Source organism: Syngnathus floridae, chromosome 8, assembly GCF_059516105.1.
Source record: "Syngnathus floridae isolate MCC-2025c chromosome 8, RoL_Sflo_1.0, whole genome shotgun sequence".
NCBI classification, from domain to species: domain Eukaryota; kingdom Metazoa; phylum Chordata; class Actinopteri; order Syngnathiformes; family Syngnathidae; genus Syngnathus; species Syngnathus floridae.
Window position 1 is genome coordinate 10,104,209 of NC_142420.1, and position 15,588 is coordinate 10,119,796.

General features: G+C 40.9%; 2 protein-coding genes across 2 annotated transcripts; one reads left to right on the forward strand and one right to left on the reverse strand.

Moving 5' to 3' along the window:
* Positions 1-76: 76 nt before the first annotated feature.
* hoxd12a (homeobox D12a) lies at positions 77-3,216 on the reverse strand. Its single transcript, XM_088383126.1, has 2 exons — positions 2,613-3,216; positions 77-1,543 (listed from the first exon to the last, which is right to left on the reverse strand). The coding sequence occupies exons 1-2, from the start codon at positions 3,163-3,165 to the stop codon at positions 1,302-1,304; spliced, it is 795 nt and encodes a 264-aa protein (XP_088239252.1). The 5' UTR covers positions 3,166-3,216; the 3' UTR covers positions 77-1,301.
* Positions 3,217-9,594: 6,378 nt separating this feature from the next.
* evx2 (even-skipped homeobox 2) lies at positions 9,595-11,652 on the forward strand. Its single transcript, XM_088383461.1, has 3 exons — positions 9,595-9,988; positions 10,106-10,341; positions 11,015-11,652. Exons 1-3 carry the CDS (start codon positions 9,595-9,597, stop codon positions 11,633-11,635), a joined length of 1,251 nt encoding a protein of 416 aa, XP_088239587.1. The 3' UTR covers positions 11,636-11,652.
* The last annotated feature ends 3,936 nt before the right edge of the window (positions 11,653-15,588 follow it).

Consider the following 15,588-nt stretch of genomic DNA (forward strand, 5'->3'; position numbering starts at 1 on the left):
TGCCGTTTAATTTTCCTTTCCCAATAAAAAAAAAAAGGAAAAAGAAAACTTGGTCAAAAATAACACACAACGTGAATACTTGATGGTTACTAGTATTTATTATAAACATGACGTCATCCTGCTCCATACATTTGTATTAGGTCAAACAAATTGTACATTTTTATTGGATCAACTTATGAGAACAGGTTCGCCAAAACACATGAGGTATTTCTTTAAAAAATGGTATGCCTAAATATAACATTCAATTTTATTTCTACATGTCATGGACAAATACTAAGAATGCATTTCCATCAGAAATCGCGGTTTATATACACACTTAATGCGACCATATTCTGTACCATAATAGCACAATTTCCTAAGTCTTTTTTTTTTAAACTTGCTACCATAATCATTATCATGAGTCATAGTTAAATATTTCCAGAAACTGAGAACAAGTTTTAGCAAGCATTTTTGCTTAATAGCATAATTGCAAAACTTACTGTCACAACATGTGTTCGCCCAATAGCACATTTCAATGTGTTTGGAAACAGAGGGTGGAAAATAAGGCAACATTAATTTTCTTATGGTAAACCTGATAACATATTTGACATTCATTTTATTTTAGTGTCACAAGACAAAAAAAAGCAGCGCGCGGGCTCGCTAAATATGTCGCCCAATCCCTTCTCGTTTTCCGTAGACGTTGAAATATGACGTAAGCAACTATGCTATTACGCTAACGGCATCGCTAAAACAATGATTTGCTTGCAAAAAAAAAATCTCTTAATGTTTGAGGGGATTCTAAGTCACAAGGCAAATCGACTCCGCTCGTTTGTTGTTATTTAATTGTTTTCTAAAAATGTTGAAACATGACTCGGCTCGTTTAGCTATATGTATACAGACTTCGAAATAATTCACATTCCAGCAATGTTGACATCAACAACGCGTGTTTTTGCAAATAAAGGCGCATTTATTTACAATGAAATGTATTAAATCAAATAATAGACAAGCATGCATATGTATAATATGTATAATTAAATGGGCGTCAACGTGAACTTGAGCTTCTCGACACATAAGACAGAGAGTGAAAAACGCACATGTGGATCTTGGGCCGCCTCCAAAGCACCCAACGCCAAGTGTGAAATGCTTGCCGTGATGGGGATTGCAAGCATTTCACACACATTTATAAATAAAAGCCCACGCCAGCCAGTCGAGACGTGACGTGGCGCTGCCGTGGTGGTCCACAAGCCAGTAGCGTCTTCTTTCTTTTCTTGTCTTTCCTTCTTTTTCTAGGCTGTTTTTTTTTTATTTTGTTTTTAGTCCACTTAGTAAGGAGCAAAGACCTGCTCCCGCATCATGAGTCTCTTCTTCTTCATCCTGCGGTTCTGGAACCAAATTTTCACTTGCTGGTCGCTCAGATCCAATCTGTCCGATAGCTCTTTGCGCTTCTGCCTGTTGATGAATTCGTTGAGAAGGAACTCGCTCTCCAGCTCAGCCAGCTGAGGCTTGGAGTAAGGCTTCCTCTTCTTTCTGTTCCTCACCTGCTGGGACGAGCACCAGGGACCACCTGCACGCACGCCCACGCATACACGCACAATTAACAGCGTAGCTGCGGGCGCAAAAAGCTTCTGATAAAGCCTTCATGTTGCATGAAATACATCCATCCATCTATATGGCAGTCCAGTGATACGTGGGTGTCAGAAAAGCAGCATATCTTTTAATTTGAACTATTTCATATATATCGATCTGAAATAAGATCACATGACCGTGTCTATCTACATATTGCGATAACAAAGACATGTGTAATATCGCCTTTCTTTCCGCTTTAAAGCCGCGATATTATGGATATACCGTAATGTTTATAAAGGCGTGATTTTCTCTTGTTTGCGGGTAGCGGTATAAACCATTCTCGTCTGTGTTTTAGATTTCTTATGACGCAGACTTGCAGATGTGACGTATTATGTTGTTTTGATCTATGCAATGGGAAAACATGGGAAGTCTTTGCATTCCGTGCTATTATAGCAACTATATAAACACAAATACATGATTTAGTTAAGAGCGAATGGTGGAGTTTAAGATACACGATCAAATGTATTTGACTACCATTTTTGGAAGCTTTTCTATTAAAAATATATATAATTTAAGAAATTACAGTGTGCATATCAAAAAGACATGGTGACGGCTATTCAAATCAGCAATTGCGCCACTTCACCCAAATTTAATTTGACATTTTTCTCAAAACGTGTCTATAAAAATGCATTTGTATGACTACTGCAACTGATACATTTCTAACAACTGTGTATTACAAACAAGGAGTCAGACAATAGTTTTAAGTTTTAAGCAGTTAAAATGAAACCCAGTGTATTGATGTTTCTATCTGTTCTCTGTCCATGACCTTGGAAGTGCTTGAAAAGTGCTTGAATTTGATCTTGAAAAGGGTCCTGAACAGATTGAGTGACCCACTATTTGCTGCAGCTGAACAGTCGTTGATAATAATCGACAGATATAAAACCAGCCATAAAATGTTACAAATAGACATGAGTGCAGGATATTTTCAACAGTGAGTTTCTTTAACAACAAAAACAATCATGAAAATAATAATAAAAAAAATAACAATAAAAAGGGGACTACTTGACCTTCGGCAAAACACGTGAGAGTGGACGAAGGCCGAGCTGGGTCTTGCTGCTTGCTGTTTACATGCAGTCGTCGCGCGCACTCCTGCTCCAGATGGCCAGCAGCCGAACCGTGCCCGTCCAAGTATCCCCGCAGCTCCTCGGCGTAAACCTCGTGAGGTACCCCCAACTGCGGCACCTTGTGGTCTGAACCAGGCGGGCACCGCGCAGCCGACTCATCCTGCAAGGGAGACTTGGCTGAATCCCCGTTGTTGTTGGTTCCGGACGCGGTCGAGTTAGGGCGAAACGTCGGGCAGTAGGTTCCGAAGGCGCGGCTCTGCGCGGGCGACCCGGACGCGCACGAACTTGACCACGGGAGCGTGCACAGCTCTGCCCTCCTGTTGTAAGGGAGGTGATGGTGGTGGTGATGGTGGTGGTGCAGCGGGGGCATGTGGTGCGCCCCGCCGCTGGCGCCCCGCAAGTTGGACAAGTACAGCGTCTCGGGGGTCGGAGCCAAATTGAGCAGAGGTCCGACATAGCCCGGTGGGCTCAGAGGGTTCCGTTCGCACATTGCCATGGAGCTGGCCGCGCGCACGCTGCTCCCGAAGCGCCTTAGCAACTTCTCAAGACTAACGGCTAGCTAATTGGTGATTTGTCAACGGGTGCTCACGTGATATGCAAAGTGCGCACGGGGGCCCCACCCTGCGTGGACGCTCCAAATAGAGCGAGACGGATCAGTCCACGATGCTCGTTGTGTGCGTGTGAGTGTGTGCGTGCGTGCCTGAATTCATCCATTTTCACCTTTCAATTGATTTATGGCCATAAAATGACCGTAAAGCTTCTATGACAGGAGCAAGAGCTTTTACTTTGGGAGATGCACACGAGGACGTCTTTTTTGGCCGCTCAAAAAAAAAAAAAGCGAATGTCCCTCAAACCAGCTGGGTAAAACAAAACTAAACAAACACAATTCCGATATAGGTCAAAATCGGACAGAAGTCATATGCATCTAACTTTGGCTTGTTTTGACAAAGCAAATACATTTTGGTTTGGTTTGTATAAAAAAAATATTGTTTGGTACAAAATCATAAAGAAAATTGGATCAGATTGACAAAAGGAGCGGATCGGTAATTTTTTTTTAATCCAAATTGTGTTATTTGTGACCCAGCAGTTTTAAGAAAATACAGAAAAATATGCAAAGGTCAAAATAACACATTTTGACTCACGCCTTCCGTATTTAGTATGTTCCACGTCGAGCTTTTCACTAGTTCAAGAATTGATTTGACTTGATTATTTGTGTTTTAATGTAAAGTGCACGACTGGATTTTCTACATTATTTCCTAAAACCACGTATGAGAAGCACTTCGTGAGTCGTTCTTTGTACGCAGTTTTTCAAACTACATCATACGATTGCTAAAAAAATAATTCCAAATCTCCATATTTTTCCTTAAAACCGCGTGCAAAGCATCGTGAGGTTTTTCTTTTTGGAGTGGGACCTACATATATACTTAGTTACATACTTCGCATGTATAATTTGGACGTAATACTCAATTGTGTATTTTTAAATAGCCTTCAAAAATCATTCCGAACCCTCCAAACATTTTTTTCCATAAAACCACACACGTGATGTGTGAATCCTCGCCATGAAAAGCAATCTAAAGGTCACGCATACCAACATGTATCATTTTAAACCTAAAAGGAAATAAAAGTAACTTTGCGCATATCCCACATTAATACATTTCCCTTAAACCCGCGTATTCATTTGTTTTTAGACAAAACTGCATTCCACAAAAATGTTATTAATGCCGAATCCCCCACGAGGCATCATCCTTCCTTAATTCCACGCAATTGTCTTGTACGAACATTAAGATTATCAATTGGCGACTGAATACTATTTCATTTAGTAAAAAAAAAAAAATCAACCTAAAACGACATCTACAATACTCAGTTTCATTATAGAGTTAAAAAGGCACATTGAAAACTAATACATACGCATTCTGTCCTGTGATTCGATCTGAAATAATTCAAACTAAATCCAAAACGTCCGAGCAATTGGAACACACCAGTAGTGTCTTTTTATGAATTTAGAGTGTCGACTTCATTATAAAATATGGCTTGTGGCATCTTAAGACAGTTTCTGCCTATTCTTATCATGATTTTCATCTCTGTAGTTGTGCACCTTGAGTCACCAACAATGAAGTTATTCTGCAGCAATACTCCGCTTCCAGCCTTTCGCTCGTCACGCACCATTTTGATGCTTGCATGACGCACAACCAGAATAAATGAAGAATTTAGCGCAGAAAATGTGTTGCTTAGTTTCACTGTAAACCAGGAACGTTGCGTAATTTGCTCCGGACACACTGGACTTGATTGTTCTTGTCCTATTTGAAATAAAGTCAAGAAAAATGTGTGTAACTCTATGCTTGTTTGTGCAAATCGGGAATACAAAACAAGACGCGCATGCGGAGTGTTGCAGCCACAAAACAAGGGGATATATTTGTAAACAAAGTCAACAACTACATAATCAGCCTATTCATTTTTTTTAAATCACCAATATGCGAAGCTAAATTAGTCTTTTTCAATCAACATTCCGGTTAAAGGCATTAAAGTCTTGATAGGGCCAAGAAATGCAGGGGGGGAGGATGTCAATAAGAAAAACAGATGCACACGTTGTTTTTCTGTTAAACCAATGAGAATAAATTAACGTCTCGTGCGACCCTTGACAGGCTTAAACATTACACGACAAAAATACTTTTCTTGAAAAGAAATATGTAATTTGATGTTTTAGCATCAGGGGAATTCACAATCAATTGAAAAAAAAACAGTTTGGATTAAGGAGAAGGTCTTTTTAAATGAAGGTAAATTTGCTGGAAAACACGTAAAGAAGTGTTGTGTTGTTTTACGGCTCTTTGTGTGAAGCGCTTCGCTGCAATGTCGTTTCCTGCCAAGGGAACTCTCTCCTGCACTATTGTCCTTGGTAATAAACTTGCTGCCTGTGCTGCATGCATGCTGCTTCTCTCGTTCAAGTTCTCTGCTGCTCTGCACGTCTGTCTGCAACACACACGCACGCACACACACACACACACATACTCAAAGTAGCAGACTCTTCAAGTGTCCCCGTTGGCGCCAATCTGTCAAATATTTTTTTGCTGTGTATGTAATAATGACATTAGCCTCCTCATAACTAACTTTTGTACGGGTTTAATATGATTGTAAGGGTTTACAGAGAGTTTTTACAGACTTGTGTGTGTGTGTGGGGGGGGGGGGGGGGGTGCAAAGGTTTACAAAAAGCCAACTTGAGGCTTGTTTAAAGGGCTAACCTTACAAGGGTGACGCATTTAAATGAGATTCACGCTGTCAACAGACTGTAAAGTCCAAAGTATTGTTAAAAATCTACACACACATGCGCGCACTCCTTATTCGTTCAAAATCGAGCAAATAGTTAGAATGGTAGCTTCACTTATCGTCAGTCAAAACTTCCCCAAGTTTTTTTTTTTTTTTTACGTTTTTGGTAAACGAGATGGGAGAGATCAACAATACATGAAGATCGGAATTGTCCCGATTATTCCTTTGAGGATTACATTGACCTGAATTACTGGGAAGATATAAACATAGAAGCGAAACTTTTTTTTTTAAAGCAAGCACGTGATATTGTGACAGTATGACCATATACGTACAGCCAAATACGGTAAGCTAACGACGCCGGACATTTTGTTGCAGAACAAAGAGCTGCGTTACTTGATATCATTCTGATTATTTTCCTTTCAAGGCGTCCCGTTACGATTAAAGAAATTACGATCTGCATTCCTTAAACACATATTTGTACGAATATAGCAGTAGACCACAATCTAATTGTGCAATTGTATTTTTATTTGCTTGCTCCGGCCTGTTCTACGAAATATTAGTTTTATTTAAAGCAAGGTAACACTAAATAATATATTTACCCTTTTTGGCTTTATTACAGCTCATAGATTCAGTTTTACAATTTTTTTTTAATATAGCTATTGAATAGTTTTGAATCACATCGTCCTGATTCAATTTGATTGTGTTAAAGGATAAACAGTTAACATAGAAAGAAAACAATCTAAAATCCCGCTACTACACTGTGGCACACCTCTGCACATCGACGTCCTTTTGTTTGTCGTTCATGAGAAACGCAATAGCATTTTTCAGATAGTTTAGAATTAATGCAGGAACCATTTTGTTCGCACTGGCGCTATTGGTGGACGCACTAATGGGTGCAAAACTGCAACCAAGTGCGCTATTAATGTATAACTATTGTTCTTTTAATTTTTTAGTCTATATAGTTCAAAATACCTCTTGAAGAATTATTAGTCCCTTATGCGGAGTCTTAAAAATGAGTTGTGATAATGTTATAATGGCCAGTGAATGATCCCAACTAGTAGAATGTTTTAGCTTTTTAAATCAGGGATTCAGCTAAGTCGAAGTAAGACGAACAAAAACTGTTTCATAAATCCTTAAAAATGTTGGGTTAAAAACATCCCAATTTGGGTGAAAAAAATTGACCCAATTATATATATATATATATATATATAATTTTATTTATTTATTTTTTAGTACACGTTATGTGCATGCACACATTATTATTACACACAACTCTGGTGAGTGAGCAACTGCATGAATAAAAAGAGGAAGAAAAAGAAGAAGCCTCTCTGTGCTCCCGCTAACACAAATTACTAACTGGCTCCCATACTGACCTGTCAGCACTTTATTATTACAACCAATAGGCAATCTGCAATTCTCTCGCCGCTATTCATTTGTATTCCGCACAGTGCATAAGTAGCTTCTGCACATATTAAATTAATAACAGTTTAGTATCCCCTGAACTGTATTCCATTAAAGGTGCTACTAATTCACACTTTTAATAGTCAATCCAGAAGAAAGCTGCATATAGCCATGGCAAAGTGAAATCATTCTATCCATCATTCTATCTGTCCATATCTGGTCATCTATCCGTTTATTCTTCTATCCAGCCAGCTATCCAGCTCGACAAGTTTATCCGTCTGTCTGTCTGTCTGCCCGTCTGTCTGCCCGTCTGTCCGTCCGACTGTCTGTCGCTCTCTCCATACATCATGTACTTGGGCGTGGTGGAATATTTGTAAGACTCAACACCCCGTCGAGCATGTTCAACTCTTAGTTGAAACAACAACAATAACAACAACAACAACAACAATTTGGGATTACTATTTGTAACTTGGGACAATTCTTTGAAACAACACTTCAGGCCGCTGGTTTATTATTTATGGTAACTGTAATTGCAACAAATGTACACTAGATGGCAAGCTAATGCTAGCAATCAGGACCACAGACGCCCTGCAAGAAAGCAATTGTAAATAATGTTTTGAAAAAAAAAATCAAGACCTCCTCCCGCAGTGTCTTGAAAAACAAAACGAAACAGTCTTCGTGTTATTATTATATGACGCAAACCTCAATCTCAATAAAGTTGTGTGAAATGTGAACAATAAAATATAATGATGTGCAATTTCCTTTCAACATTTTCAAATGAAGACAACTTACATAATGCATAGTTTTTTATATTTTGCAAATATTAACTCATGAATTTGATGACCAACACGTTCCAACACGTTTCAAGCTTGCAATTCTTTTAATGGTCACTAGATGGCAATAAGTCCACATTTAGTCTATCTTGCTTTGCTTGCCTCCCCTGCTCACCGAAATTAACATAAATGCACATTATTAGGTGCTTAAAAGTTACTCAACACTTTCTCAATACTTTTCTTAGATAGTTAACTACAATTTAAACATTATTTGAGTAGAAGTGTGGACTCTTGGGTTGCTTTGATGTCTGCGAAGATATTTTTCTGTACATTGATTTAATTAAAAAATCAGACATGTACATATTTTGCATATTATTATGAAACAACTGGAGAGTCCTATTTTTTTATTATTCAAAAGCAGCTGCAAAGAACTAGAAAGATAATTGTACTTAACATTGTCACGGAACCCCCTCCATGATATGCTTTTCTGAAACGCTTACAAGGTGTTTGAAATCCGGCAGAGGGCGCCAGAGCACGCCAAGGCGACTGTAATGATTCCTTGACAGTCTTTGGGAGAAACAAGAGTTCTTTACGATGCCTTATAAGGCAACTATTGTATAAGCACTGCAAGACGCGACCGCAGGATAAACCAGCGATATTTAAAATATTCAATTACAGTTTATGTAAAATGAGATTTAAAAAAAAAATCTTGTAAGGATTGTCACATTTTAGCTGCTTTGTTGTCAAAATGTGCAATTACACGTAAGGACGTTAAAAAGGCTTAAAAAAAAGACGATTTACAGGCACAAAATTAGCATAAAACTTAGATGCAAGAAACTGGCACGGCCCTAAAAAATGAAGCTAAATAAACTAGGGGTGCGGGGGGGGGGGGGGGGGCAATAAAGGCTCGCAAGAGGAGGGGAGGGCCGACGGAGCTGCGAGGGGAGGGAAACAATAGAGAATCAAAGCATGATAATATTCCTAAATGAAGGGGGGAAATGTTGCAGCGCTCATTTTATTAATCAGACTGTCAGTGTGAGCAGCCGGGAGGCCAAAGAGCCAAAGAGCTGTGAGGGGCGCCCTCACTCCTCCTCCTCACTCACTCCTCTTCTCTCGTGCTCTCCTCTTGGATATTATTCGTCTGACCGAAGGCCGCCTCCATCATCAACTGACAGCCCTCTCCTATTTATTTGCTTATAAACCTGTTACAATAAATGATCATTGGAGCCGCGTCAGCCTGCACAGAGAAATTTTTTTTTAGGGGGGGGGGCATAAATGACATATTGTCGGCGTGCACGGGGAGGATGCCAGGAACATTTTGAGCGCCCTCTCCTCCATTTCTTCCATTTATTGCGTGTTGCTTATAAAAAGCTTTAGAGACATCGCAGAGACACTTGCACGCGGATTGAGCTCCCGCAGCCAGCCCCACGCAGAACCACTTTTCTCCCTCCTCCTCATCCTCCTCCTCCTCCTCCTCCCCACACGCTTTGATGATGGAGAGGATAAGAAAGGAGATGATACTGATGGAGAGGGGTCTGCACAGTCCGGTGGCCACCAAGAGGCTCGCCGATTCGGCCGGCAATTCCGTGCTGGAGGCCCTGGAAAACTCACAGCACGGAGGACGCCTCAGCCCGAGAATCACGTCGGCGTCCCTGCACGGGAGTCTCGTGGACATGCCGAGTAAAGGCAAGTTCGAGATCGACAGCCTCTTCGGGTCACACCAGGGCAACGAGCACAGTCCCTCGGCGGACATTTCGTCGTCGGAGAGCCGGAAAAAGATGAGCCTTTACTCGGAAGTGTCCCAGGAATCGGACATCAACAGTGATGTGGAAGTGGGCTGCCCCACGCATCGCTCGCCAAGTCAGCATAAGGAAAACAACAAAGGTAGGAAGACAATAATTTAAAATGAGTGTGAAAATTGTGACGTTTTTATTTAATGATAACAATAAGGCTGTGAAATTGGCCCAACATGCAAATCAATATTTTCTTCTTTTTTTTCAGGTTATTCCGATTCTGGCTCGTCTAACACAAGTTCGAGCTCCTTGTCTGGTTTAAACGGAAACTCCTCAGGGACGTCCAACAACTCTAACGCGGATCAAGTCAGGAGGTACCGCACAGCCTTCACCAGGGAGCAAATTGGCCGGCTGGAGAAGGAGTTTTACCGGGAAAATTACGTCTCTAGGCCGAGAAGATGCGAACTGGCCGCCGCTCTCAATCTCCCTGAAACCACCATCAAGGTAAAGCAAATCACGTGCATGGAGAAATTGCTGCAATTATTTTTTCTGTTGACTTTGCCGATTTTTTTTTTTTTTTTTTTTTTACTTTAATGAATCTCTAAATACGTTGTGACTATCCCCGTATTTTGGCAGTCATTTGTTTTCCCTTTTGGAAAAAGGCCTATTGCATGAACAGTAAATTCGAGATGAATTTACAAGTCAAAAGTAATTGTTATCTACCTGGAGGCAGTTTTTAAGTCAATTAATCATAAACACAAAAACAATGTACAAATTAACGTATAGAGTGCGTGGTATTCCTTCAAGATATTTTTAAGGGTTGCATTAATAGACAAATATAGAATGAAATAAAATTGGTTTTTGTTGCACGCATTGTATTCCTGCATTTTGCCATTATTCTTTTTGCATGATTTCTTTATAGTCGATTCATCATGATTTTTTAAACAAAATTAAGAAATATATATTATTATTATTATTATTATTATCATCATTATTATTATTATTATTATTTAGTTAGCAAAAACGGTAATTTCTTGGTGAATTTAAAAATAATATGTCCATATTTTTTACACAAACAATTTCTGGACGGTGTGTTATTTAAAAATAGACAATTCACGATGGTTTAAAAAAAAATGTGGAGAGAAGTAACCTAACGTTTGGTGGTTCTTGGTGGCAGGTGTGGTTCCAGAACCGGCGCATGAAGGATAAGCGTCAACGGTTGGCCATGTCGTGGCCCCACCCGGCGGACCCCAGCTTCTACACCTACATGATGACCCACGCGGCGGCCACGGGGAGCCTCCCGTACCCGTTCCACTCGCACATGCCCCTGCACTACTACCCGCACGTCGGAGTGACGGCGGCAGCGGCGGCTGCAGCCGCCTCGAGCGCCGCTTCATCACCCTTCGCCACCTCCATCCGGCCCCTCGACACCTTCCGCGCCCTCTCCCATCCCTACTCCCGGCCGGAGCTCCTGTGCAGCTTCCGCCACCCGGGACTTTACCAGTCGCCGGCGGGCCTCAACAGCTCGGCGGCCGCGTCGGCGGCGGCAGCTGCAGCGGCTGCCGCGGCGGCTGTCGGCGCTCCGTCGGCCGGTGCGCCCTGCTCGTGTCTCAGCTGCCACAGCAGCCAGGCGGCCGGTGCGCTCGGCTCCAGGGCCGCCGGAGCCGGCGCCGATTTCACGTGCACGGCCTCGGGACAGAGGTCCGAGAGTGGATTTTTGCCCTATTCGGCGGCTGTGCTGAGCAAAACCTCCGTGCCCTCGCCGGACCAACGAGAAGAGACGTCACTCAACAGATAACTGTCAGCAGCCCTCAATGTCCCCCCCCCCCTCCCAACCCTACCGCAGCTCTATTTTCAACACATCGACACCTTCTGTTTATTTGATTGTTTTGAAAATCGGTTGATCGTTACTGGAACTCGTTAAAAAGCTAAACGACCAACGTTAGGCAATTACAATAATGGCAAATTCACTATTCTAAAAGGAAAAAAAAACAGCATAATTTCCACTCCCCCAAAATTCCACAAATTACCAATTAAGTGATGCCCCATATTTTTAAAATTTGAAGCAGAGCCAATGTCTACATCCCAAACATTCTTTAGAAAAAACTTCCAATATTTTTAAGTTCAAATTCAACAGATTCATTGCACTGAACGTCTAATTTATTAAACCTGAATGTCGTTAAAAAGCTTTTTTCCCCTAATGGACCAATTTCAGCCAATTAACAATGATTTTAAGATGCAAACCTTAAAAAAGACACACAGTCTAAACTCTGAATAGTTTTCAAAATCTACATTTCGTCAGTTGAAACCAATATTTGCTTCTTTGCCCAGCTTAAGTCACAGGCTCTTTTTTTTCATTTCATCTAATTTGTCTGATCAAGTGTAGAAGTTCTTTCAAAGCATTTTATAATGGACCAATCGCAGTCATTTAAAGACACTTCCGGGATCAAACCTTAAGAAAAAAAATTACACACACTCATACGAGACGCACACACTTGCCTGTCTGCTTGCCACTATTTTTTCGTTACACCTACAAAGCCCCCAATAGATGGTGTCAGTCATTCATGCAGGTGACAACATCCCCCAGTTAAGAGTAATTTTTACACAATGTTAGATTTTATTTCAAAATTTCGACCAATCAGAAAATAATATTAAGACTCAATCGTTGTTTTTTTACATTTCGATGCAGTTTTCTAAATGTTCCTGTCTCTTTGCATTATGTGACACTTTTTGGCCATTTAGTAAGATTTAACTTTGCAAAATTTAAAGTCCATTTTGGGTAATGATTTAATATATTTTTAAGCCAATTTTTGTATTAATCTCTAAATATAATTAAATTTGAGCCACCTTGCATTTTAGGGCCAATATATTTTAAAATAAAAATAAAAAATAAGACATATTTTTGTGTCTTTACGCTACCATTTTTTTTTTACCCCTTTTTGCATTTATAAAATTCCCAAAATGTTACAAACTGCGAATTAACACGCACATTTTAAGGTCAACTACGGCTGTTCGTTTATTTTAAGTTGAAAAAAAAAAAGATAAATGTCTATAAGCCATCAACTGTCAAGCCTTTTCATTTAGAGGCTTCAATCACAGTCCGATATTATTTTATATCGATCCAACCTATTTGCCAACTCACCAGTTGCATCGGAACCGTGATGCTGTTTTTGCAATACTTCAACAATTCTGCATTTTCCACCACTGTCCAAAACATCTTTCACGACTACACAAGGGCGGACGCGGGTAGGCGGCGATGTTTGGCAGCAGGCAGCATGTTTGCAGCAGCAGCGGCAGCATCAGCAGCGGCACCTCTGCTCTGCGGGGACCCTCCTAATCAGCTTGCAGGCAGGCGCGTCATTTTGCATCGCCTCTTTCTTGTCAATTCCTCTCTTAATAATGCGAGCATGATGACAAAAATTGCCAATCATGCACCCTAGATGGGAGCTTCTTTTTGAATAGGCGGCTGCGAGGCAACGGGCTCGTTTGGAGACCCGCTGTCAAGTCCTAACAACCCGCGCAGGGAAGTCATTAGACATACAAAAGAGCCAAGGCGAAGACAAAGGAAACTCTGTATATATGGTTAATAAGTCACCGATGAAGGCTTGCAAATATGATGGCCAAAATACAAGCAGAAAGGAAGCCCCACGGTTGTTTTTGCAAAAATGGAAACCAAACGATTCATTGTTTATTTACAGACGAGGCATCAAACACACTTTTTCATATCGGGGAGATCCTCAGCACACTCACACAATTGCGACAAATTCATCTGTACTATTTTATTCGTTCCTATATGTGGGACATCATCGTTTTATTAATTTTAAAACATGTGAATTGTAAATTAAGGACTATTTTGCGAATGGTTAAGTTATTGAGGAAGAGAAATGCTTCCTTAACGTGGATGTGTTTTTTTTTATGTGACTTTCTGAATGTTGTTAATGTTGAAAACACTGGATGTGAGCCAACCACACCAATTGCCCCCTAAAATCAGCATTTTTGTGCAAATTACAAAAAGACTCGATAATTTGTTATTTTTATTTTTATTATTTTTTACTTTCACAGTCCAGTCAAGGATTGGAAAACGAGCACTGACTATAATATCGACCATTTTACCTTCTGGGGTCTAACTATCATTGTATTTAAAATAACTGACTGTATGGATTTAAATATTTTAACTTGGAAAAAAAATGTGCAATATGAAATGTAAATCCTGTTATTTATTGATCGTGTTTGTTCTTGGGGGGAAAATAAATAGAAAATGTTGACACACTTCCGCGTCTTTACGATAGACTGCATAAAATATTTTATTTACAGCTCTCGGTGTGTTTGCATGTTGTGACACAGTTCCATCGCGCTCTTAATTAAAAATGCATGCAAATGTTGGGGTGGGGGGCTTGGGGGGGAGGGGGAGTGTCTTCTATGAGAGGTCACTCCAGCACTATCATTTACCATTATTCGTACATTACCTCTAAATGAAACTGGCTGATCCTGTCGTTAATTGCACTGGGTTCAAATATACGCACAACATGCACCAGAATGGCCCCCGGGGACTTGAAAAATATATATTTTTTCAAACGTGGCCATTAAAGAAGCAAGATTAGGGGGCTGCGAACATGGGCGTGATGTATCGCCGTGTTTCCTGGCGCTTTAAAGCGAGCCTTGCATTATGATAGATTGGAGGGGGGGGGGGGGGGGGCAACACTGGCCACAATAACGCCATTAGTTCTGCATCCACCGAGAAGTGGGGGCTGGGGGGGGGGGGGGGGGGGGTGCGCGTCATAACAACGTGGAGTGCCTGTCACCTTCACTGAATGTTTTTATGCCACGGGGATAAATCTCTTGCTTGTTTAATATTCTGCTATATTCGGCTTTATTTGGGTGCTAATAGAAAACCCAAATTAAATGTCCACACAGCCGAGATATAGAAAGGCGAGGATCGATGATGCGGCCCCTACTGTCCAATCAGGCCGCCACGTAATTGCCTGTATTTTCTGGGTAATTGAACGGCTTGTTGTAAATTGAGGGGATTTTATAGAAAGCACATGAAAAGTGCGTTTACTGACATTCATCGCGTCTTTGACATTGATTATCTGATCAGCGCCGTGTCACGCTCACCTCCAATTCTTCATTACACACTGTTTATGAGCTGTTACTGCACAACTCGCTTGTTCCACTGTGATTGATTGCCTTATTAACGCGTGTTCTTGTAAGTGTGACCGGACTGATTACGATGCATATGTTTAGAATAATGTTTCATTTAGCTGACTGCGAGTAATGCGGGGTGACAGCTGCTGCGGGAGGACAAAAAAAAAAAAAAAAAAAGAGGGAGGGGGGGTATGGAGTGGAGTGTAAACTACAGGGAGCAAGCGGGGCCAAAACGCGTTGAAGGTGGAACCGCAACATGAGCAAGTGTTATTGTGGCCAAAAATTAAATATGACTGTGGTTCCTTTTCCGGAAATGGAAGTTCACACCTGTGGAAGTTGGCATGCCACATAGTGGAGTGGCTGTATGGGGGACAGGAGGGGCAGTGCCCCACTAGATCATATTTTCTTCATTAATTATGCACTAAAAAACGTGTTGGCTTGTTTCCAAACTCATCCACTGGATACACGCTTAAAATTGCAAAACAAAGCCAAAAAACAACCAAACCAAAACAGTGGTAGCAGGTCAGTGCAATTTTGAGACCCCACCCCAAAAAATTCCAACGCTGCAGTTTAAAGCGCATACCTTGCACAACTCAGCTCACTTCC

Coding starts and splice junctions, on each gene's coding strand:
- hoxd12a (XM_088383126.1), bottom strand. CDS start 3,165: ATGGCAATGTGCGAACGGAACCCTCTGAGCCCACCGGGCTATGTCGGA. Junction 1,544..2,612: donor TCTCACGTGTTTTGCCGAAG/GTCAAGTAGTCC, acceptor GCGTGCGTGCAG/GTGGTCCCTGGTGCTCGTCC.
- evx2 (XM_088383461.1), top strand. CDS start 9,595: ATGATGGAGAGGATAAGAAAGGAGATGATACTGATGGAGAGGGGTCTG. Junction 9,989..10,105: donor GCATAAGGAAAACAACAAAG/GTAGGAAGACAA, acceptor CTTTTTTTTCAG/GTTATTCCGATTCTGGCTCG. Junction 10,342..11,014: donor TCCCTGAAACCACCATCAAG/GTAAAGCAAATC, acceptor TCTTGGTGGCAG/GTGTGGTTCCAGAACCGGCG.